This window comes from Protomyctophum parallelum (genome assembly GCF_964188405.1).
Source record: "Protomyctophum parallelum genome assembly, chromosome: 10".
NCBI lineage: Eukaryota > Metazoa > Chordata > Actinopteri > Myctophiformes > Myctophidae > Protomyctophum > Protomyctophum parallelum.
Window position 1 is genome coordinate 11163712 of NC_139704.1, and position 26172 is coordinate 11189883.

Here is a 26172-nt window from a genome sequence, read left to right on the forward strand (position 1 = left end):
TTTAGGACTATTTAGGTCAATTTAGGATGAGAAGCTCTTTGAGGTTTTCACCTTTCAAAACAGGAACCCCTAAAGTTCTTCAGGATTTAGAAGGTATAGAATCTGCCTCAGTTCTAAATTGGTTAAGGATGATTGGACCACAACAATACATTTTGCATACTAGTCCATACCCAGCAGTGCGCTGCCAAACTATATGCAGACGTTTGAGTTATGCGCTCGCCTCGGTATGCGCTCGCTGGCATTCAAAGCAACCAAAGGTATAGGCTCCCCCATATCTTGCAAGTATGATCGAACCCTACAAACCTTCCCACGCACTCAGATCAGCCAACGCAGGGAAGCTGGAAGTACCCTCACTAAAAACGCCGGGACAACGCTCCACACTTCCCAAACTCTTCTCCCTTCTGGCTCCAAAACTGTGGAATGCACTTCCCATTGCAGTCAGAACTGCAGCATCACTCCTAATCTTCCGCCGTAGTCTGAAAACCCACCTTTTCAGACTCCATCATGGCCCATAGCACTTACCCCACCCCCTTAGATAGCATTTCTGTAGACTTAGATAGCATTTGATACAGTCTGAAAACCCACCTTTTCTGACTCCATCATGGCCCATAGCACTTACCCCACCCCCTTAGATAGCATTTCTGTAGACTTAGATAGCATTTGATACAGACTTATAGCATATTATGTAGACAGCACTATAATTGCATTGTATGTAGTCATAGCACGTACATATGTATAGCATAGTAGTATAGATGTATAGTTTATATGTATAGCTTCATTATATAGATATTCCACTGTTACTTTCTTAGCTTACGCATGTTTCTTGATAAATGTTTTTATGTGATGTATTCCCATGCTTTTTGTTCTTGCTTAATGTAAGTCGCTCTGGATTAAGAGCGTCTGCTAAATGCCTAAATTGTAAATTGTAAATTGTAAATTTAACCAATGTAGTGTATGGAAATGATGTTTTGTTTTGTGTAGTTAAACCATAGTCATAAATTTTCTGTTGACAAGGTTTGGTCATAGTGGGAACTGTGGGAAAAAGCATGTTATCAATAGTTCCAGGAAGTGAGGTATCAGGGACATCTATAAAAGTACAGGAAGGGATTCCATTTTAGGTATCAAAAAGACTGTTTGGTGTGGTTTTTGAAGGAGACTCTTTTAAGGCAATATTAAACCATAATCAGAAATGTATAAACCACAGAGTAGTGGCCGTAAAACTCTGACATCTGAAGAAGAAAAGTTTGGTCCGTTCATGCAGAGCTTTTGAACAAAACCTGCTGTGGCCTCCTATCCCCCTTTTGAGCAATGCATTGCCTTTTTATTTTATGAATTCATGGATTACTTGATTTTGGGAAAATAGAAGATCTACTATTTTCTATTTTTGATTAGGTACTTACTTATGATTACTTTACTTTTGAGATTACTTTTTGATACTTGACTCATTGGAGCCATTAAAAGGAACTTTATGCTGTGGGACAGATCGGAGATTGAACATTTTCATTTGCACTTTGAAATCTTGATTGTTCATTTGAATTGAATTATTTGATTTGAACAGTTTTGTGTTTTCTTTTTGGTCTGCAAAACAGTTTGGTTACAGTTACAGTTTGGTTACATAATTACTGATGCAGGTACAGGACCTTTATTTCTTTTAGTTCTTTAATATAACTCAGACATACAATTTTATGGTTCTGATTGTTAAAAGTGCTAATTACACAATGTGGATTTGAACCATGCACGCGTCAATGTAGTGCTATGGAGATGATATCCTCCTGCTCATGTGGACACAGGCCCTAAATGAAAGTCCTTCATAAGTTTGCAGGGATCTGTAGGCCTATGTTCTGCCGGTTTCTGTGTGCTAGTGTCTGTGATGATAGATCCCAGAGCCTCTAAATCTCTGGTGTTTACACAGAAATGCTAATAAAGAGCTTACATTTTGGGAAAGTGAAAAACGGTCTTCGTCACTGTCTGCATCATTCTAATGGTCAGCCTGTTTGCAAGTTCAGATCAGTTGCTTAACCCACTGGGGAGAACCGTGCGGACAGAGGTTTCCATATAATATAGATAATACACAGCCTTTATTTGACCTGGGTCAGAGGAGTAATAGAAGGACAGTGAAAGTAATAAGCTTAGTAATAACCAATACTAATTGGTCAGCTGCCATATAACCCCCAGGGGTCGATATTGAACATGAGCAATCACTGCAAGCTAAAGTTGTATCTTCCCTCTGGGGTGCATGCAGTGACAAGTTGTCTCTTGCATACCCATGCCCAATTCAAACTCAATATCAGGATATAAAGTTTAGAAAACATAAATCAAATGTATTTTGCACTAATAACTAATAATCTTTTGACTCTTACTATTACAGTATATTATATCCTACTGTATACTAATTACTAACCATGTAAAATATGGACAAAACTCAGCCAGCCAAACAGATATACCTATAATAGGATAGCTTCAAATAAGGAAGTTAAAAAAGGAAGATAGTAAATATCACAAGGTGTCCAATACCAAGTCTTCTATTATCAAAATAAACTGTTTTCTGTAGATACTGTTTTACTGCTCCTGGTATTGATGATGTAAACGTGTTGTAAATGTAAATGTGTCTCACAAGTACCAGTTCAACAGCAGTGATAGCACAGAGAGTGTGCTTGTAGGGGTGGACATGGGTGCTGGAACATGTGTATCTGCATAATCATTTCTATTCAAGTGTTGTTGTTCAATGGAAATGTGTGTTTGTGTCAGTCCTCCAAATGAACCGCGCTCTCTCTCTCACACACACACACACACACACACACACACACACACACACACACACACACACACACACACACACACACACACACACACACACACACACACACACACACACACACACACACACACACACACACAGAGAGAGCAGCCGCAGTTCATAATAATCCATGCTCTCATTGTCCTGGCAACAATATGTGAGGGTAAATGAGATGGAGCGGTAGACAGCATACAGGCTTTGGCGTGCACAACAATCCATTGTTGTGCCACAACACAATGTTATTAGGACACACTCGAACACCGGCAGCCGGCTCGTCACAGGGCCCTATTGTACACTCCCTGAATAATGATGTATGGATGAATATGGCCTGCATCCTTTCAGCTGGGGTGATAATTATGTTCATTTCGGAAAAGAAAAAGGAAAAAAATAAGTTCTAAATCTTGAGCGTGGAAAAACCGACAGCGTAATTACTGAGAACTATAATAGAAAGGCTCATAATTACTCTGTGGAACCCCCGTTGACCTCAGGATACATCACTGAGGATACGTCCCAGGTGCATCCATGCGATGTTTTTTATAGTTATAGTTCTTCTATTTATAGTGACTCATAGGAATAGACATGTGACAACCAGGTATAGTCTGGTGACTATACCGGAGAGACGGGTGACAGCCGGAATGTAGACGGCACCCAGGTGAGCAGTATGGGTTAGCTCCCCAGCCTGTGTCCTCCGTGAGGAGGAAGCCCAACAACCCTTGGTGAGGCCTTTGGGAGGGCCATGCAAGCAGCAAGCGGAACCGCAGCACCATTGCCCACCACTCCTGAATGAACTGTCTGGTGCTGGGACTCTGGTGCAACGCACAGGTCCTCGCTCTACTCCTGGTGAGAGCAGGAGTCGATCTGGTGAGACGTAGGAGGGGCCCGGACAGGAGACAACCCACAGAGCCTAGTCCCTCCATGTGCCAGAAGACAGAAGTGTATCTCCCAGCCCTGGCAGAGTAGTTCTGGAGTAGTTCAAACGGATTGTGTGCCCCTGGTTTTTCCATAGTGTGACTGATTGAGGGTAGCTACTGGGACGTAAGTCGGGACTTGATCACTCCCAGCTGGGTCGCCTGAGTGAGGGGTATGATGTTGAGAGACCCGAAACCCTGTTGACCTCAGGATACATCACTGAGGATACGTCCCAGGTGCATCCATGCGATGTTTTTTAGTTATGTGGTGTTTGCACGTGTGTTTGTATTACTAGACTTGTGAAGGGCAGATGTCTCTGTGACAAGTAAAGTAGAATGGCATATTTTCTGGTCCTGTCCTGTTCTGCAGTCCTATTTTCTGTGCCTGAATCTCTGTCTAGAATGTTTGGAAAATTAATTGAGCCACAAGTGGTCACTGAACTGTTTGGGTGGTCCCTCTACCATATCACTCATTACAATTTGGTGTTTACCGCATCTAACCCTAACCCTAACCCTTGTTTTGTCTTGGTGAAAGTCTTATTTAACACCAGCTTTGAGGCTCCATTACTGTTTCGATCCCTTTCACTATGTCTTTATTGTAAACATGAAAACTTCAAAATGTCCTAAAATGTAGATGTCCTCTCCTATTGTAGTATAGTAATACAAACCTGTGTGTGTATGTGTGTTGGGCTACAATAAAAAAGTAACTAATAGTAAGTAACTACCGGTATAAGTGAGTATACACAAAATAAGCGCACAGAAAAGAGGAAGAGGAGAGAGGAAGCAGGAGAGTGTGATGATGGTCAGGATAGACTCAGAGGAGAGAGGATGGAATCATGATAAACTGATAAAGGGTGATGTAGGAGGTAGAGACTGGCGATGCTCTCCACTGTTATCTAGGTTTAATTAACACTACACCCAAGGACACAGCTGTGGTGTGCAGTGCACACGTCGCCAGCATTGTCCATCTGTCCATTTGTGTGCGAGTGTGTGTGTGTGTGTGCATGCATGCATGCACAGCCACGTGTCTGTATACAAGCAATCTTTATTTCAGACATAAGTCCATAACAGATAAAAGCAATACAGGGGACAACACAACAGGAATTAAAACAGCACTACAAAAACATATATAAAAATCTAAAAAGACACTCTCAACAATGTCAGGGAACAGGAAGAGTACCTGATGCTGCTCTTCTTAGGCATGGTCAAAGTCATTATGATTTATTTTTTTTTCCCCACATTCAACCTCATCATAAAACTGAAAATTAGATTCCCGAGAACAGCAGAGTGGGACAGTAAGCTTTAAAAGGGTGATCTTGACATCATCAGTACAAAATATATATATACAAAACGCGTTCAGGGACAACACTGCTAAAAAAGGGCCCCGATATAGTATCACGGCCATCTGACTTGGATGGCTTGATGGGAGTACCAGAAATGTAAAACATGTAGTAAATAGAAACCCCTCTTTCTCGTAGCTTAGCAAACAGTTTATCATGGTTAATGCGGTCAAAGGCTCGAGAGGCATCCAGGAAGCACATGCATGTTGTGAGTGAGTGAGTGAGTGAGTGAGTGAGTGAACGAGTGAGTGAGTGAGTGAGTGAGTGAGTGAGTGAGTGAACGAGTGAGTGAGTGAGTGAGTGAGTGAGTGAACGAGTGAGTGAGTGAGTGAGTGAGTGAACGAGTGAGTGAGTGAGTGAGTGAACGAGTGAGTGAGTGAGTGAGTGAGTGAGTGAACGAGTGAGTGAGTGAGTGAGTGAACGAGTGAGTGAGTGAGTGCGTATGTGCCTGCGTGTGTGTGCCTGTGTGTGGCGCCATCATACTGTAGATTGTCTTGTTATGTACATGGGTCTGACAACAGGAGAGATGGACATGGGAGACAGAAAGATTTGATAAGACGTATGACAGATGGAGACTTGTAAAAGAGAGAGTGAGAACCGAGTCAGGAGGAGTTGAGGTGCCAGTTAAAGTGTTTGGATCACAGCTCCCTCTTGTCTCTGCAGTGCTTGAATGAGCATGCCGTTCAGACTTCTGTCAGCTAGTATTCCGTTGTATAAAATATTCTGAGGTAAGGTAGCAATTAGCAAAGGCCCGATCAGGAGGCTGAACTCGTACACTACAGGATTAAAAAGGTCAGAGATGTAGGAAGGAACACAATCAATAAAATCTTCTTATAAAACTTTTAAACTGAATTTGAGTGCTCCACACTCACTACTTAGTTCTCAACTAATTTTAAATTATTTTATTTTGATTTTGATTTTGATTTTTCTTGGTGATGCAATAGTGTGTCATGGGTGTACTTTTTATTTGTGTGCATGAACTGCATGCTCCGAACGCTGCCTGAAGGGCACCAATACTGTCGTAATACTCCAGGCAAAACCAAAACATCATATAGGTAAACTAAAAGCTGGTTAGGCTACCATTTGTAGTGCTAGAACTGAACAAGGATGTGTATAGCCTCCATTTTAATTTCCATTTCATGCTTTCAGCCGGCCCTGCATAATATGTCCAAGCATCTGACAGCTTTTGAGTGCACCTATGGTGCAGGTGCACACCATGCATTCTATGGCGGTACAGGTACGTATAAGGATGGCTCTATTAATCTACTATATAAAGTTCAAGTTGTCTCTGTCCGACAATATGGGCTGCCGGGCTGGGCATTGAAATGCCGCGAACGTATAAACCGCAGCGACGACAGGCAGGCTGATAACGTGGTGTGATTTATAGCGCAAAGCCTTGCCTGCCTCGCTAAAGCACACTTTGAAAGGACACATTAATTTGAGGAAATGCCGTCTGTGACCTATTGGACGGTTTATGTGTATATCAGGGGATGCAGCATGTCATGACCTTCCTCAGATGAGATGACCTCCTCCTAACGCCTCATCCATACAATTACATCATCCTCCCGCCCACTCCAGAAGGAGATAGTGAGGCGACTGAGCAAGAGAGGCAATGACAGATTCTCCTCCCCCAGCATAAGAACGATAGACCCCGTGGCGGTAGCCATGAGGTGAACCGCATGGTCTCTCTGTTCATAGTCCAATGTCCCTCACTCATGCCCATAAACTCTGCTGTTTTCTCTGGTCTATACGGTATAGTGTATACCATAGATACCGTTTTCGTTGTTGTTCTGTCTACATCTTCTGCTGTCCCTACATCCTCTTCATGGCAATTCTGTGATGATACTACATTATTTTACTCTACTACAGATCATGTATACTGTACTGTTCCATTTATTTTCTTCCTGTACTGTGTTTCTTAGTCTGATGTACTGTCATTGGCAACTGAATGTCCCGCCTCCGGACGGTCTGTCTATCTTACCTGCCATGTTAGCCACATGGGGACTGAATCTGTGAACACGACACAATGTCTCTAAGAACCTAGCTGTCCAATCTTTTTACGACATACTATATTCTCTCAGTCTCAACCATTCTCCCCTTTAGAGTTAGTTCTGTTATTGTAGTGTTTTCCATGGTCACGTTCGAGGGAGGGGATTCAACCTATGACCTTTCAGATAGAAGACAACTCCCGCTAATAGCTTGTTCACTCCACAATTTCGAAGAGGGGTTGATTTCCAGTTTGAGCGCCTGTGAGATTTCTCTTACCTGCCATGTCAGTGGCAAAGGGACGGTCGGGTCTCCAGCCAGTGTACCAGCCCACGACTTTACCCCCGGACACCAGGGGGCGCTCGTACGCTCTCCCTCCCACGAAGCCCACAGGCCACACCGACACACCCTTGGTACCACGCATCTGAGAAGAGGAAGAAATGGAGGTTCACTCAACAGACTTTCAATGTTAATTGAAGGATTTCAGACCTATCTTTGTTCAAAACATAGACATAAAATTGTAGATAGCAGTCTACTTCCATCTACTTTCCTGGAGAAGCTGTAGTGGAATTCTGGATGAATCAGTAATTAATGAGGCAATAGGAGGTGGAGACAATATTCTATAGGTGGTAATTATGGTTATGCTTTAATGTAGGCCCTGGCCTATACATGATGATATGGGAAGAAGTACATTAGACACAGTCTGAACAGATCAGTGGTAAGGTAGTTCTACCAGCAGGGATCATGCAAAATATTTTAGAGACGCGGCCGAATGCATATCATTTTGGGGGTCCTTGACATGGAAAGGTTTGAGCACCACTGATATATAGCAACATACAATGTATGTTGAATCTTATCAACATACATTCGTAAAACTGTTTTAACTGTTTTTCGAAGACATGTGCAGAATCAGCCTCAGGTCTTAATGGGTCAATGTAGTACTACGGGAAACGGTTGTGATGAAACCAGATCCCATCCTGGATCCCCACAATAAGGACGGGATGGCTCCTTATTGATCCAAGATCAACTCTCCTTGAGCACATATATATATATATATATTGGGTATAGGAAAGCTGAGAGGGAGACAGTGTAAGAGAGACAGACCGTAAAGCTGATGGGGAGAGTGTATGAGAGAATGACAGTAGGGAAGCTGAGAGGGAGGCTGTGTAGGAGAGACAGACAGTTTGGAAATTGAGACTGTATAGTAGAGACATACAGTAAGCTGAGAGGGGTTATAGTGTACGAGATCTGTTATTGCTAATCTAAATGAATGACTCATATTAAAACTATTGTACGGTATACTGTATGTTATATTCTGTGTACTATAGGGTTCCAGTTAGGAGAATGCTTGCACATAGAGTATTTACAGTACGGTATGAAAAGATGGTAGCCCTACAGCAAATCCTTGCTGTGTAGGGCTTTCCTGATTGCTTTTATTTGCCTCATCTATAAATGAGACAAATAAAAGCAACCAGGAAACTAATTTGGTATAAAACGTAAGTCAAACAACCAAGTGTTTGGATGTTTGGCTCCTCCCCTTTCTTAGTCCACTTCCTCCCGGGTGCTTCTGTGTTTATCTGTGTTTATTTCTACTAACAACAGCACTACATGTATAAGCAGTGGTGGTCTTGAGAGATTAATATAGAGGTTATGAAAATGATGATGGCGTCCCTTTAAAAAACGACACTTCACGGCCTCATACAGTAGTATCCTTTAACACTAGGAAGTCTGAGCAGCCGTTCTGACCGAATTTGAGATTTCAATGTTTATTTTCTCAGCCCATGGAGTCCAGAGAAAGTTCCCCTTTCATGACTTTGTCTAAATGTTCGATTGAAATCATCTCTGTTTTTTTCCCCATTTGAAACTTTTTCTAAATATGATTTTAGGCATATATCTCTTACTCAGTCTGACTATATCGGCCCATTCGACCGCTCTCCCCCTTTATCCCCCCACCCCCGCACCACTCGTTCACACCTCTTCAGCTGGAGACGTCATTGTTGCCTACACGCACTCACTTTTATTTTTATTTTCTTCCCTCTCTTATGAATACATTATTATACACCCAATGAAAATGTACACTTCACGGATTATATAGGCCATTTGGAATTAGAACAATCGGTAGAAAATTGGCCGAGAATAGCACAATAGCACATTAATTATTGCCTAAATGTAGGCTACGGACTTTTCTGAAAATGGTTAATCTGCAAGCTGCCCGACATTTCAACTTGATATGTTTCGTAGAGAGGGCATAGGCCTACACAAGCCAGAATTCCGTAGTTTACATGGTATTTTGAATTTTTTAAAATGAGCAAAAAATAAGCGAGTTATGTAAAGAGGGGTGGAGGGGAAAAGGCGATTATTTGGCACAATCAATCAAATATATATTAATTACATCGCGTAGCCTATAATGTTTCCCCCTCTATATAATGTCCAGGCTAAAAAACTTATCGAACGGGAGTCGTGTTAATATTTATTTACTCGTCATTGTCATGTTCACTCCAAATAAGCAAGTATTATGTAATAAATAAATTAATTTCGTGGCTTTTTGTTCTCTTTTCTCCAGGCGCATACCCGCATCGAGATGAGCTCTGCGACAGCCGTGCTGTGCTGTTTTCAATTAAATTACTTGCAGTATAATATTAATAAATACTACATCCTATATACATTGCTTGTCTGTCTAATCATTCAAATGTTTTTCTATATGCATATTGCATAGTTTATGTAAGCCTGAATTAAAGTCTGATTACTGAGGCTTTTTCCCCCGTCTCTCTCACAAACAACGAAGCCTATAAATATTGTCACCTTTATGCAAGTTCGTTTGATATTGTTTAATTCGATAACGATAGCGAATATGCAGCTATCCGTATAGGTGCCCTTTGTGTCAGTGTGCGCCTGCCCAACCCCTGGCCTCTGTAGAACCTGAATCCCCCCCCCCACCTCATTTCCCCTCACTGTATTTTACATTCCTGCTGTTGTCACCACGCGGTAAATAATGAATACTTTGTGTTAATTCAACCATGTTTATTTTTTCTTATTGTTCACAATATCAGAAAGCATGAAAGAAAGTAAATATAAAGCGAAATAAAATCAGGGAAAACACAAATCCAGTTTCTGTTGCTATACTTAGAGACACTTGACACATGTCATTGTAATTGTTCCCGTACATGTGCCACATGTTAGTCGACTCGGAATTGCAGCCATCCGTAGGTGCCCTTTGTGTCAGTGTGCGCCTGCCCAACCCCCCCAACCCCTGATGTGTGGCACCTATACGGATGGCTGCAATTCGAAGTGGCCTCTGTAAAACCTGAATCCCCCCCCCCCACCCCATTTCCCGAGTCGACGAGCAACACTGGTCACACACACACACAAAAAACTGCTTAGGCCCAAATATTCGTTCAAAAACATACTATATTAACCCAATGAAGCATTACACTTGTTTACAACAGGGTCCACATTGTTCAATTCATCAAAACATTTAGAGACATACCAATAGACAAATAGGGAAATATATATATATATATATATATATATATATATATATATATAGCTTGTCCCATGTAGGCCTAAATGTAGGCCCCCCCCCCACCCCATTTCCCCTCACTGTATATGTATCTTTTCCCTTTTTGCTTCCTATATGATGAATTCCTGTTCTGTTATAGCGCATCATTATATCAAAACCAGGCCTATACTGAATGTATTACTTTTGTTTAAATCAACTGAACTAGACCAATAAAATAGTAGGCTAGTATTTATGTTTTTCGTTAATAATAATACATGCTGAGGGAATGTGCTCCGTTCATTGGCTCTATATAGGCCGTGCGAGACAGGATTATTTTAAATAAATATGTCTCTGCTCTGACAGAATGCGGCGGCATGCTTAAAATAAAAAGATATACAAGGCCCTATACAAGACATAGGCTACCAGCCAGTAGAACAGGAATTCATATAGGAAGCAAAAAGGGAAAAGAATAAAGATACATATACAGTGAGGGGAAATGCCAGGCCAGGTCCTACTGCTTTTGCCAAAGTCAGAATCCACGACGAGTTGAGCAGTTTTTTGTGTATGTTTGACCCCGACATGTTGGAAAACGTCAAAGACTGCACAGTGAAGTTTGCCCGCAGTGATGGACAGAATCAAGAATGGGATCTGTCTGTTACTGAACTGAAAGCATTCATCAGCGTGTTTTTCATTCGTGCGATGTCGACATCTGGTTATCCATTGAATCAACTGTGGGCGAAAGGGGCATGGGGGAATGAGACGGTGAGCGAAACAATGTCTCGTGACCGTTTCAAATCCATAATGCGATACCTGCGATTTGACGACAAGGACACCAGAGAAGCACGCAAAGAAACAGACAAGTTTGCTGCAATAACGGACATTTGGAATCAGTTCACAGATAACTGCATATCTTGCTATGTGCCTGGAGGAAACATCACGGTCGATGAGCAACTCTTCCCATCCAAGGCAAGATGTGGATTTACGCAATACATGGCCAATAAACCAGACAAGTTTGGAATTAAGTTCTGGATTGCTGCCGACCTGGACAGCAAATACTTCCTGAATGGATTTCCATACCTTGGAAAGGGCCAGTACCGCAGCAGGTGATTTATTTTCCTTTTCTAATAATCAATAATCATTTAAAATGTCTTTACATCAAAGCCTATTATGTATATATTTTTGCGTTGTAATAACCATTACACCTTCTCCCTGTCATTTGTATATATAGTGATGGCGTGCCGCTCTCTCAAGACGTGGTCCAGAGGCTGGTAGCACCATTCCTCGACAGAGGCCGAAACATCACAATGGATAACTTTTTCACTTCGATGAAGTTGGGGCAGTCTCTCCTAGCAAACAACACAACGATACTTGGAACTGTGAACAGACAGAGGCGAGAGTTGCCTCCATCCGCACGTGGAAAAGAACAGCTGTTCCACACACAACTGATGACAAGTGATGGTGCCACACTGACGATTTACCAAAGCAAAGCAAACAAAAACGTTTGCATTCTAAGCACCATGCACCGTTCGATCGTGATTGGTAAAGACCCCAAAGCGAAACCAGAGTCTGTAACGGACTATAATGACACGAAATGGGGAGTGGACATTTTGGATCAGATGGCACGAAACTACAGCGTCAGACTTGGCACCAGGCGTTGGCCAATGGCTGTCTTTTACAACATTCTGGACCTGGCTGCCATCAATGCCTATGTGTTGTACAAACAGTGCTTGAACAAACCGCAGCTCACCAGGAGAGAGTTCCTACAGGACTTGGCACTACAGCTCCGCGAGGAACACATGGGTGAAAAGGACTCAGTCATGCCACCACGCACCCCTCGGCGCCAGCAGCGCAGCGCACTGCAGCCGCTGCCTACCACACCACAGAACCAGCAAACTGCCAAGAGGAGACAGGATGGTCCACAGACACCAGACACGCCCAAGAAGCGACGGCAGTGTCAGCTTGACAGATGTGGAAACAAGACGCTATCCAGCTGCCACAAATGTGGCAAACGGGCATGTGGCACATGTACGGGAACAATTACAATGACATGTGTCAAGTGTCTCTAAGTATAGCAACAGAAACTGGATTTGTGTTTTCCCTGATTTTATTTCGCTTTATATTTACTTTCTTTCATGCTTTCTGATATTGTGAACAATAAGAAAAAATAAACATGGTTGAATTAACACAAAGTATTCATTATTTACCGCGTGGTGACAACAGCAGGAATGTAAAATACAGTGAGGGGAAATGAGGTGGGGGGGGGGATTCAGGTTCTACAGAGGCCAGGGGTTGGGCAGGCGCACACTGACACAAAGGGCACCTATACGGATAGCTGCATATTCGCTATCGTTATCGAATTAAACAATATCAAACGAACTTGCATAAAGGTGACAATATTTATAGGCTTCGTTGTTTGTGAGAGAGACGGGGGAAAAAGCCTCAGTAATCAGACTTTAATTCAGGCTTACATAAACTATGCAATATGCATATAGAAAAACATTTGAATGATTAGACAGACAAGCAATGTATATAGGATGTAGTATTTATTAATATTATACTGCAAGTAATTTAATTGAAAACAGCACAGCACGGCTGTCGCAGAGCTCATCTCGATGCGGGTATGCGCCTGGAGAAAAGAGAACAAAAAGCCACGAAATTAATTTATTTATTACATAATACTTGCTTATTTGGAGTGAACATGACAATGACGAGTAAATAAATATTAACACGACTCCCGTTCGATAAGTTTTTTAGCCTGGACATTATATAGAGGGGGAAACATTATAGGCTACGCGATGTAATTAATATATATTTGATTGATTGTGCCAAATAATCGCCTTTTCCCCTCCACCCCTCTTTACATAACTCGCTTATTTTTTGCTCATTTTAAAAAATTCAAAATACCATGTAAACTACGGAATTCTGGCTTGTGTAGGCCTATGCCCTCTCTACGAAACATATCAAGTTGAAATGTCGGGCAGCTTGCAGATTAACCATTTTCAGAAAAGTCCGTAGCCTACATTTAGGCAATAATTAATGTGCTATTGTGCTATTCTCGGCCAATTTTCTACCGATTGTTCTAATTCCAAATGGCCTATATAATCCGTGAAGTGTACATTTTCATTGGGTGTATAATAATGTATTCATAAGAGAGGGAAGAAAAAATAAATAAAAGTGAGTGCGTGTAGGCAACAATGACTTCTCCAGCTGAAGAGGTGTGAACGAGTGGTGCGGGGGTGGGGGGATAAAGGGGGAGAGCGGTCGAATGGGCCGATATAGTCAGACTGAGTAGGAGTGATTTTTTTTCAGCCTTCCTAGTGTTAACATAGATGACCTCCCCACCCACTCCCCTCCTTCGCAGACGGCCAGTGAATGTGTCAGTTGGTTCACAGATGAATTTATTCATTGTGTCAGTTTGCTTGAGCATGCATGCACAAATCTTTAATTTGGTCTTAATGGGGGTGAGACTGTGCTGAAGTGAATGTAACGCTGAACCAAACACGATAGAATACAGAGCTGTGCAGCCCATATTCACAGTGCATGAACACAGCCATGAAGCCCTGTGATGAGAACCCGAGGAGAAGAGAAAGACAGAGGGGAAGTGGAGTGTGTAAGGATCTCGCCTGGATTCCTTTTGTGTGTTGGCACAAGACAGCTGTATCGTGCGTGCGTGCGTGCGTGCGTGCGTGCGTGCGTGCGTGCGTGCGTGCGTGCGTGCGTGCGTGCGTGCGTGGGAACTGTGTGTGTGGGAACTGTGTGTGTGTTCGCGTGTTAATGCACAAGTCTCAGCTTGTTATTCCATTTCCCATCCCCAGACCCCCTGCAGTCTGTTCATTTGAGCGCTCACTCCTCATCTCACTCTCCCTCTCACCCAAACAGCCCACGGCCCATCTCTCACACCCATCTGACAGAACAATGAGACAGAAGCAAGTCATAGAGCGCCCCTCCATTACTGGGTTCATTTCAGCACAGCGGGATCCTTTTCAAAATATTTTTTAAAACCAATGGAAACCAATCATCACTTTTATCAAGCCATTACTATATTTCCTTGGTGCCAGATGTGGCCAAGTAGCCTACAATAACGGGTGATGCGTCTTAGGCCACTGACTATGAGTCATGTATATGTTTACATTGACTGACAGCCCATTTTTATAATTATCATTCTGTATATTTCAACTCAAACTTCCACGTATAAATCCACCTTAAAATGTGAAAATTAAATCCAAGAATATCGACAAGCATATTCTATTTGTCCCGAATGTAATGCCCCGATTGATTACCACACAATGCTGTTACTATAAAAGATTTGAGTGTGTTGTTCAGTGTGTTGATACCTACGTTATAAACAATATACAATTTTCCAAGGAAGCTAGGGTATCTGGCTGCTTTCATATCTGTTCGGTTAATATCGTTGTTGTTGTTGTTCATTGGATTTTGGTGGTGAAACTTGGTTATGAGGTAGTGTGTTGTAAGCACAGGCAATGTGATTGTGTTATGTATTCAGTAATGTTTGTTCTGGTTGGGTCATATGCTCTAATATTCTCTTAATCGCCTACTGGTATAGCATTGAACAGAAGCCTGACTATTTATCCTTGTTCTGTAGACCCATTATACAGGCCTGTTTATTCTTTAACTCTCATGTGGTAGTTTTAAAGTATTGGTTCAGTAGGGCCTATTGTATTTGAGCCTGCTACTGACAGCAAGCAAAACACAAAGTTATATATAGTTATTAGATTGCTGTGTATTTTAAGTATAATTTGGCTCTTATTTCACTATACTCTCATCGGCATTGCTAATTCCCTCTGTCTACACATATGTGTAAGTGCATGACGGGTCAGAGTTGCCATGCACAAATTCTTGCATCAAATTATCTTTTTTAAATACCAACTTTTGCCTGGGAAAAATCTAATAAATGAGGCCTCCTGTGATTGCAATGAACTATCCGGTGTGGAAAACTATCATTGGGTTTGGGTCCCTTTGAAGCCCTCATGCCATTAGTGCTGCGCCCCCATGGCCCACAAGCTGGCCTTAGCAGCCTATATGCAACGTTAAAACCCGTCTCCCCTCGCTGTCTGTCTTCCTCTCTCAGGTCATTTTTCAAAGGCTCTCCTGGCTCTCTGATTTGTAAAAGCACATGAAGGGAGAGACAGGAGGGGAAGAGAAGGAAGGATAAAGAGAGTAGAAAACGAGTGAGAAAGGGGAAAAAAGGGTGGGTGGGGGGGGGGAATTGTGTTCCCTACTTCCCTTCCAGACCGTTCCTAGAGTGCAATCGTTATTTTGGCTTAGCTGTTAAGTCCCTAGTTTGACTGCTAATGATCTCCTCGTCGGAAGCCCTCAGTTTCTCTCAAAGCCCAGTGCCGTTTGACACAATATAAAAGGGACTGGGAAGAACAACGCAGCCCATGGGGGAAGCAAACATAAAGTGAAACGTTGGCTAGATTTACACAGATTCTATATCTATTCTGCGTTTCAATCATCCAACCTCTGGCAGTCACCTTCTATTATAAAACTCTGTTCATCTGCAATCTCATCTTCTTTTAGAGTGTCTTCCAGCTAGAGAGAGACACAGGCTGTCAGTTTAAGTCCGTTCTTTGTCCTTTATTGCCATTTGTTGCAATTGTTGTTTATTTTCATGCCGATAATTTTTCGATTAATAAAATAATCGAAGAGCTTAAAAAATAAATACATCTTTTGGGCTTTTTATGCCTTTATTGATAGGACAGTAGACTGACTGAAATGCGGGGAGAGATGGGGACAGACACGCAGCAAAGGTCGTCTGGATGGGGATTGGAACCTACGACACGCTGTCAGGCTGGCATTGCAGCCTATAGGGTGCCCGGACCACCACGCCGGCGGCCCAGGCCGAGAAGCACGTTTATCTAACGTGAATGAGGCCTCAGAATGTATGGATTGGGTGGGTTATGTTGTAAAGAGGCTCCTATTTTGAGAATTGCTCAAATTGCACTCTTTCACAGCAGAATGCTTGGAAAGCAGTTCAAGGGACGATATGACCCACGTGGCTGATAGGTGTGATGCAATTCTTTCTCAAGTGCCTCCAGCCATCAAATACAGTACGAAGACTGGAGGTCGTCCGTAGAGATTGAGTTTAAAGTGACTGTGAGAGCAGCTTGGGGGCAGATTTTCTTGGAGATAAAAGGCTCCTTCAGAATAGATTATAGTAACTTTAGAATGTAGCCTACAATACAGTATACTGACTATGGATAGAAACCTTCAGACCTTCATTTTGTTGGTCTATCAAATGTGATAGAACAATACTGGTTGTTATTGGTCAGAGGTTGGTATGGCCGTGCAGATCGAGGCCTGTTTGATTGCTCTATGCCCTCAATGAAAAATAACTCAAATTGCATTGCTAAAACATTAGATTTGCCAGTAATACAATTAAGCAATATTACACGAGAGGGTGTTGTTTAACGTGATTATTGCCACGACAGGGATGCGGTCAGGAACGAGACGAAGTCGAGTTCCGCAAGCATCACTGAAGTGGCAATAATCACGTTAAACAACACCCTCAAGTGTAATATTGCAATTCTACAACAGTTACCCTTAAAACAAAGAAAATCGCTGAAAAATATTTTTTTTTAATGACAGATGTAGTCACTACGACCACAAATGTCCAAAGAAACTAGCTAGCCTAGCCACCGAGTTTGCTAGCGCTCTGGGAAAACAGAGCGGCTGAATTCTTTGTTTTGATTAGGTGGTGAACAGTAGTGGTTTGATCAACGGCTAGAAACCGTTTCAACCAATCAGATTGCTTCCTCTTAACGACCTGTTGTAGAATGTGCTTTTAAACCTCTCACAATAGAATGGTATTTTCAGTATTTGAATTTCGTGATTAAACTGATTGTGAAGAAAACACACCTGAGATTTCTAACCGTGCCATTACGGTGGATCCACCTCCTCCTCCCGGCCCTGTAGCGTGTACTAAATCATGTCAGGCTACGACGCTGAACTTTAGTGGAAGACACTGCCATTTGTACAGAACAATCCATGGCTGATGTCTCATTATTAGTATGGATATTCTCACTGGAGGCAGGCGCTGTACAAAGATAACAAATAATTCATCATCGCCCCAGACACCAAAAATGATCTCCAATGCAGCCGAGCGAGTGACAACCTGTAAGACTTGACAAATTGCAGCATTGCGCGCTCAGCGGGTAATAGCATACCTTCCTTGCTCAAAACAAATGAAAGGAATTGGCCTAGTGGTTAGGGACACCGCCATCGTTACCAAAAGGCCAAATGTTTGATCCCCTGCGACAGTAAGTGCCTACAGCCAATGTGAACTCGGGAACAAGACGCATGATCCCTACCGACTCAGTCATTGCACATTGTTCTGATTAACGGTATTATGCCCCTGGAGACTGAGAGTGCACAAATGGATTTTCTTATTGTGCACCTCACGTCAAACAGAGTACCATCCACAATCTTTGAATGCTACAAAGACTATGTAATTAGACCCAATACAAGTTGAAAATGGGAAGCCGTCATCTGCTCTTCAGACTGGAAGGGTATTCGTATGCGGTATGCAAGATTATGTAGCCTATTTATTTTTATCTTTTTTTTTTTTTTTTTTTTTTTTTTTTGCGGCTTACGCCTTTTATTTATTTTTGAAGGGACAGACAGTAGGCTGACAGGAAACGGGAGAGAGATGGGGGGATGACATGCAGTAAAGGCCGTGTCGGGTCCGGGAGTCGAACCCGCGGCACACTGCGACTGGATTACCAGTCCGGTGCCCAGACCGTTACGCTACGGCCTGGGCTATTTTTATCTTTTTAAATATTAAAAACATATATATATATTATTGAACTTCCATTATTTTCTGCCAAGCAGAAATGGAAGTTGTTATACACTTCTACTAATTTGATTTCCAGTAGGAGTTATTTATGTGAAGGCACAGGTGGAGCAGAATTGGGTGGGAGGTGGGACATCGCCTTTATGTTATAAATGCCTCAGTTTCAGAGCTTCAGACGTAGGCTACAGACTGTGGCAGAAAGGTTTTGTGACACTATAACTATGCCATAATGCCATAAAAACATCTAAAAAACTGGGGTAAATAAGAGCAGTGAGGAAGAGAATGAGTTAAAACAGAAGGTGGCAGCAGATGCCAGAAATATAAAATGAAAATGTACAGTAAGGGCCCAAAGGAGGAAAGGAGGGAAAAATCACAATCCTATCGAGGAATTGCAATTAATTTGACTGTCTGCCATGCAGCCAGGACGGCCGACAGTCAATCCCAGAGCTCTGAGGGTGTGTGAGTAATCAACTCGCAGCCTCCTCCTCTCCCACCAACAAATTATTGCTATAAAGTGAATTGTGTGTGCGCACGCACACACACACACGCGCGCGATGGGCCTCGTAATGATAAAATATACAGTATGATATGTGATATGTTTCTGCTTCCTGCCCTCAGGAGAAAGAGACCTCGATCAGTATATGCATGCGTACGTGCGTGCGTGCGTGCGTGTGTGCGTGCGTGCGTGCGTGCGTGCGTGCGTGCGTGCGTGCGTGCGTGCGTGCACATACCAGTAGTATTTGGGTGGCTGGTCCGTGTGTGATTTTAATCAAGTGTATTTTTATCTGTGTGTTATTAATATGCATGGCAGAGGCAATGAGAGAGAGAGAGAGAGAGAGAGAGAGAGAGAGAGAGATGAGCAAAGAGCAATTGAATCAAATTAGTGCAGAGAGATAGTAGAAAGAAAGAAATGGGTTATGAAATGGTGATGCAATGGTGCATGATAAGTGTGTGTGTGTGTGTGTGTGTGTGTGTGTGTGTGTGTGTGTGTGTGTGTGTGTGTGTGTGTGTGTGTGAGAGAAAGAGAAAGTAAAAAATGTAGTCTGTGCGTTGGGTTGTAATGTCTGTATGTCTCTCTACAGCACATGCTTCTATTTTCAACACTGGAGCCAACTGTGTGTGTGTGTGTGTGTGTGTGTGTGTGTGTGTGTGAGAGAAAGAGAAAGTAAAAAATGTAGTCTGTGCGTTGGGTTGTAATGTCTGTATGTCTCTCTACAGCACATGCTTCTATTTTCAACACTGGAGCCAACTGTGTGTGTGTGTGTGTGTGTGTGTGTGTGTGTGTGTGTGGAGGGGTTGCTTGTGGTCCTGTAGTGTAGATGATGATGAGGCTGATGGGGGAGGGAGGGAGTGTCAGAGGACATGTCAGGATGGGGGTTGGGGGAAGGACAAAAGTGACATTATTCAGACACTACAGGTCCTGAGGCAGAGAGAGAGAGAGAGATGTAGACAGAAAGATGGAGAACAGACTATGAATGAACAAGATAAGGGGCAAAAGACAGATGAGAACTCTATTAATATTTATTTGCATTGCACTGCACGCATCGCTGTGGAGCGGGCTTCATACATAAAATGTATGTGAAATGAAGATTGACATCATTGCGTCATTGTAGAAAAGCTAGAAATGAGCATTACGTTTTAATTGAGAGTTTTGTCATTGAGGCTACACTTCAAATCAACCACTTAAACCCCATAGCATCCCTATCCTGGGCACGTCTAATAATCGCACATTTGGCAAAAGTAGGCAAACATTCAATGAAAATAGCAGATCTTAAAGCTCAAACCAGACACGGCGGGTTATGACTCATGAGCTTGAGATTTGTTGTGGGGGGTATAGACAGTATAGACCTGTGAGCCCCTCAATTTAATTAAACACTCATAAATCAATCTCTAATACAATTATGGAGAAAGGCTCTTATATGACAGTCAAAGAGTTTCACTTCACATTTGAACCTGCCTGAAGTCAAGTCAAATCAAATTAAGCCAATTCACTTTGATGTATTTTTCACTGACTTTTATATAACAAAAATACTCATCTCTGGGATGGAAAGTAATTTCAAATAGTCTACTGTAAATGAGTAGCTTTTTCTTGTACAGTACTTTTTTGAATACGGTTTGATCATGAAGTATTGTACTTCCGGCTATCTTTGGAAAGGCAATAATTACATAGATTACATATAGGCTACAGTTATGCTGTTATGTCACAATTATGAGGATATCCAATTATAATGAGCTTTGAGCCTCTTTTCCATCATGAGGCAATCACTGAGAAATAATGTAGACCATATTTATCCTGTGGGGGAAATTCAGTTATAGCTTCACTCAGCTGATGGCTATTCTTAACATTTATACAACGATGCAATGGGACAACTCTATACTCCTCTTTTTCTTAAGTAGTTTTTATTATCATCATCATGACTCTGATGAAGACCGCAAGGTCGAAACGTTAGTCGTTTTGTATACTCAGCACCTAAATAAAAGGCTCTAAATGTCCGTGCTGCTCCAGTCTCTTCTCCTTATGTAGTTTTTATTATATTTTGACACTTGCTTTGGCAATGTAAACACATGTTTTATGTTTAATAAAGCCGGATGAGTCAGCCTACTGTCTGTCCCTTAAAAAATCAATAAAGGCGTAAGCCGCAAAAAATATCTTAAAAAAAAAAAAAAAAAAGCCGGATGGTAACTACAAGGTTGCCAGCTCGAACTCGGGCTCCCCCAGAGTTAGTGTATAAGTGTGCTTGAGCAAGACACCCCATTGGTGGGTGAATGTAATGCACAATCTATGTAAAGCGCCTTGGATAAAGGCGCTATATAAATGCACCATTTACCATTTAAGCTACGGCTGCCCTAAAGAAAGCTTTCTTATAAACTGAATTGGAGAGGGATTGCTGATATGACATGTCTTCATGACCATCTGACCTGTGTGCACGTAGCATTTTCTGCATGACCACGTGACATGTGACAAGTGAGATACCCCTCCTGGGACTTGTCAGTTTATAGCCTATCTCCAGTCGATCTTATGGGGGGAACTCTAGGTGGAGGCAGGGGGACCATTGCAATAGACACCTACATCTATGAATTAAACACAATGGTGTGTGTTCCCCATGTACTGTACTTGAGTGACAGCTCATAACTCTCACCCTGCGTCCACACCAGCAGCAATAACAAGAGACGAAGTGACCTGGAGTCATTTGTTTCCAGTGAACGCAGGGCCACGACTAGAGACACAGGGGCGGAATTATGAATGAGATCTTGCCGACTTGATGACAAAAGAAAGTTGAGCTAAGTTTCAACTGTATGCAAATAAGGTATTTAAATTAATTTACACTTTAACTCTGAGTGTCGGAGCTTGTAGATCAGCTGTTAATTTATTTATCTTTTGGAGGACACATCCTTTTTTGGGGTCTCAAGCTTAAAGGTTTAGGGCCGTAAAAATATAGTTGTCATAATTTGACCCTCCAGTATCAGGATGTATTAGGATGTTGATATTCATTCATCCGCCAACACTCCCCACTCACAGGTAGTCCATGATGGCAGAGTTCACATCAATTATTTAAAAATAAATAGAATGGTGAACGCTTTTTTTTAATCTTATATAGATCTTATCTTATGTGTGAAGACAGGGAAAGGTTTAGACAGGGAAAAGGAAGTGTATAGGTGAATTCTATTCACCAACAACATAACATAATTACTTGCGCAAGCAGAGCGCACAAGTACTAGTTTCGCCCGGGACTCGTATGCACCGTCCCAGCCGTATCAGGCACAAGTAGTCATTACTGAGATTTGACAGATTGTAGCGGCCGAAAGTACTTGCGCGCTCTGCTTGCGCACTAGTAGGACATTTATGGCCAACAAGCAAGTATGCACTCGACAGAGTGCAGTTCTAGTTTACTCTATATCCAGAGAGGGTCTATATACGCATATCATAGCTCATAGACAAATGCAAAATTACAACTTATCTCATACGGCCCATGCCACAACAATAAAGTATGCCATGTAATGGGACATCAGGCTGCCGTAATCCATCCTTACTATATAAGGAGGGCACCATGCATCAATACAAGAATTCCATCCCTAACTACACGAAAGGAGACTGATCATAAACTCAGGTTGTTTGCTGTCTAAGCCTTTTCTTGAGCGTCCTGCATGGTTTCCAATCGCCTTTCACTTTCAATAAGCTCTGTTGTAGGCTCCTTTACTGTCATGTATTCATAACCTCTCCTAAACATCTCATTGGCTCTCTTCTCCACTCCATTTTTCATGTGTCTTTGGGTTCCTCGATCCTCTCCTCTCCTCTCCTCTAGTCTAGGCCATTTCTCAGGAAGTCTATCTCTCTCTCTCCTTTCCACTTCGCTTCACCAACTATCTAAATAACCATCTAAATAAATATAGATAAATAACTTGCCTCCTCGTCACCACTGAATGTCATTATGATAATTGCTCACAGGGGTTTAATGAAATCGAATTTCACGTTTCCCTCTGGCGCCCTCCTCCTCTCTCCTTTCCTCTGTAGACCCAGAGGGATCTCAGAGATACGACAGCTTTTGATCAAATTTGTCCTGACTGTGTGCCTGTGTCTTTTAGACTTGATTCCCTGCAAATACTCTCCTCCATGGCATGCACACACAGTACAAACTCTGATCTTAAAGAAATCACAGGAATATGAAACGGACTAGGCTTGTGAATCTGGTCATGTAAAGACATTCCATGCACCCGAAAATAAATGCAATTGTTTAAAAGAGATGTGCTCTACAAAGATTTAGGAAGCACACCCCAATAATTGTACTCTATCATACAATGTTATATTACATACTTTACATCTTCCATCTCTCAATAGAGAGGTGTGATGTTCATTCATATTCCCCTCAATAGAGCACCAAAGTCTGACGTCAATATTGGTAGAGGGCGCTAAGTCCACGGGTTCATGTACTTTTTATTTGCATTGTAATCCCCATAGGGGGATTTTAGATCGCCTCATACAAGAACAATGGTTGAAAAATAAGCAAATCATCCCGGCCGTTTCACTCATATGGATATGAAGAATCGACTGACTGTGAGAAAACACTAATGCTACTGCTGCTGAATTAGTTACTGACTGCCATAAACGATACAGAGGCACCTCCCCGACAATATCGCCGAGGCAGTTTGTTTATTTTTGGACCACAATTCATGAGACGATTTTAAGATGACCCCATGTTATTCTCCATAGAGAAAAACCTCCATGAACCAGTAGTCCGGGAGCTAGACCCAGCCCTCATAGCAATTTTTGCTACCTTTTTTTCACTATTATTTCCTGTTAGCATATACCTTGGGCCATCTCAAAATGAAGGGACCACTCCCAACTCGGGGCCGTTTGGTTTCAGGGGCCCAAAAACCCCTTTTTTGGTATATGTCTCGCGAAATTGTGTAAAGGCAAATAAAAATTCACTAAAATTACATAAATACACATGGAAGTGTGAAATTTGGCATGGAGTATCCTGACACATAGGGGTAAGTATCAGAATAGGATTTTGGGGCTATCTACCATTGTATTCTTAAATATGACCTACATCATCCTCAGAAACACAAAAATATACACTGTCCGTTTAACAAATAACAACAAAGATGGTTATTTTCCAGCACATTAGGGTGAATATAACTGCCTCACTTGTATATAGAAAACTTCCCATATCCTTAAGCTTCAATTTAAGCCCAAGATGACCTCTCTATCTTGAAAATTACTCTTTCTGTGGCCAAAATGCTGCACTATACCTCAAATCGGAGACATTTTCCAGAGTCCTAGAATGTAACAATAGGTTCACATGTTCTGCAACTACTGCTGTCTGAAGTTAGAAACATGAATACTACAGCAGGAACACAAATGCCTTTTATTATATTTATATTTATTTATTATATTATATGCACATAATAGCTTGTTTCAGTACATAGCCTATCAATAGTCACCCAAATCAATGTGCACCCAAATGTAACAGTGACCGAGTTAAAGACAAAGGGAGACACAACAGAAAAATACTGTATGACAAGGGGGCATCAGATTCCTTGTTTTTCTTTTTCTTTCTTTTTTTCATAATTTATCAAAGAAATCAAAGAAAACAACAAAAACAACCACAACAAAATAATTGTTATATCACTGCATATTTTAAACCTTAAATTCACAACCCTTCCATATTGACAACTACTTTAGGTTTATTCATCATCAGATTCATCTTCCTCCTCCTCTTCATCATCAGAATCATTCATATGTGTATGAATTTCTTCTAGGTCATCCTCGTCTGTCCCCTCTTCAGACAACACATCAATGAGGGCTTTGGGGATGACGTCACCTTCAAACCATAGAGGCTCTAGTTTGCCATTTTCTGAGTTCAGATGAAACCCATGGTCAAGAGGTGATGGAATTTCTGGGTTATTCTCATGAGCCTTCTTCCAGATGCATACCTGGAAGTTAACTCTTTTGACATGCTGCAAGAGGACCCTCTTGCATGGTGGAAAAGTTGAAAGATCAAGGGAGAGACCTGGTCGAAGCTCGAGGCTTGAGCCACACATTTTCTTCACCTTGATCTCTCTTGCCTCATCCACACGCTTCACTCGAGGACCAAAGCTATAGAGGCGACAGGTGAACTCTTCAACACCAGTTAGCACAAGCCCATCAAGTTCCCAAGAGTTCCCCACTGCGGCAAAGATCTGAATGAACTTAGAATGCTGATTCAGAAGCTTGATGGGTCGCACCTTTCCTTTGCCTTTGAATGCAGAGGTGCAGTCAGCACCAGTGAAGGCATGCAAGGCCAGCAAAACTGAAATATGCTCTTGTGAATAATCTTCAGCCAGTTGGTTGATGTTAATCAGCTTATCTCCCATGTCAAATATGACATCGACTGTGAAGGATTTGGCATAATAGAGGAGAATGAAGAAAATGTCAGAGTCTCTGGCTCTGACTCGGACAGTTTTGATGTGAGGCATTGTGCTTTGGATGTGATTGATGTAGATGATCACCCTCACATCAGTTTCTTCATGTGTTGAATTCAGATCAGGTAGAAGTGCTTTGGAAATCACTCCAGCTTGAGCTTCTATCCTGAAAGCTTGACCAGCCTCAATGAAGATGATGGGCCTTCGGAGTATCTCTTCCATCATATTTGGAGAGCTCCAGTGCTCGAGAATTAGATGTATGAGTGACTTCTTGTTGTCATCATTTGTGAGGAAACCTTTCCAATCTGCAGGTCGGCGAACATTCAGACCATTAACTATGTACCGCTCACCACAACCTCTGCGATCCCTCTCAGCTGATTTTGGTGAATGAAGTCGGTCAACATAAGTGTCAGTACTGAATACTGTTTCTGCGGCAGTAGGTTGACTTTTGAAGATGCGCTCTGATATAGTCTTCATTGTCTGGGGCACATTGCTCATATAGAATGTGGCATTACCATCTACAATGAGACCACATTGACCAGGAGAAGGGAGCTCCACTTTCTCAAAATCAGCTGAGAGGGATCGCAGAGGTTGTGGTGAGTGGTACATAGTTAATGGTCTGAATGTTCGCCGACCTGCAGATTGGAAAGGTAACAAGAAGTCACTCATACATCTAATTCTCGAGCACTGGAGCTCTCCAGATATGATGGAAGAGATACTCCGAAGGCCCATCATCTTCATTGAGGCTGGTCAAGCTTTCAGGATAGAAGCTCAAGCTGGAGTGATTTCCAAAGCACTTCTACCTGATCTGAATTCAACACATGAAGAAACTGATGTGAGGGTGATCATCTACATCAATCACATCCAAAGCACAATGCCTCACATCAAAACTGTCCGAGTCAGAGCCAGAGACTCTGACATTTTCT

General features: G+C 42.1%; 1 protein-coding gene across 1 annotated transcript in view; it reads right to left on the reverse strand.

Moving 5' to 3' along the window:
* Positions 1-26172, reverse strand: part of b3gat2 (beta-1,3-glucuronyltransferase 2 (glucuronosyltransferase S)) — a 50242-nt gene that overhangs the window by 12955 nt on the left and 11115 nt on the right. The window contains exon 2 of the mRNA XM_083775883.1: positions 7311-7455. Within this exon, the coding sequence (XP_083632009.1) occupies positions 7311-7455 (145 nt within the window). The remainder of the gene's footprint in view (positions 1-7310; positions 7456-26172) is intronic.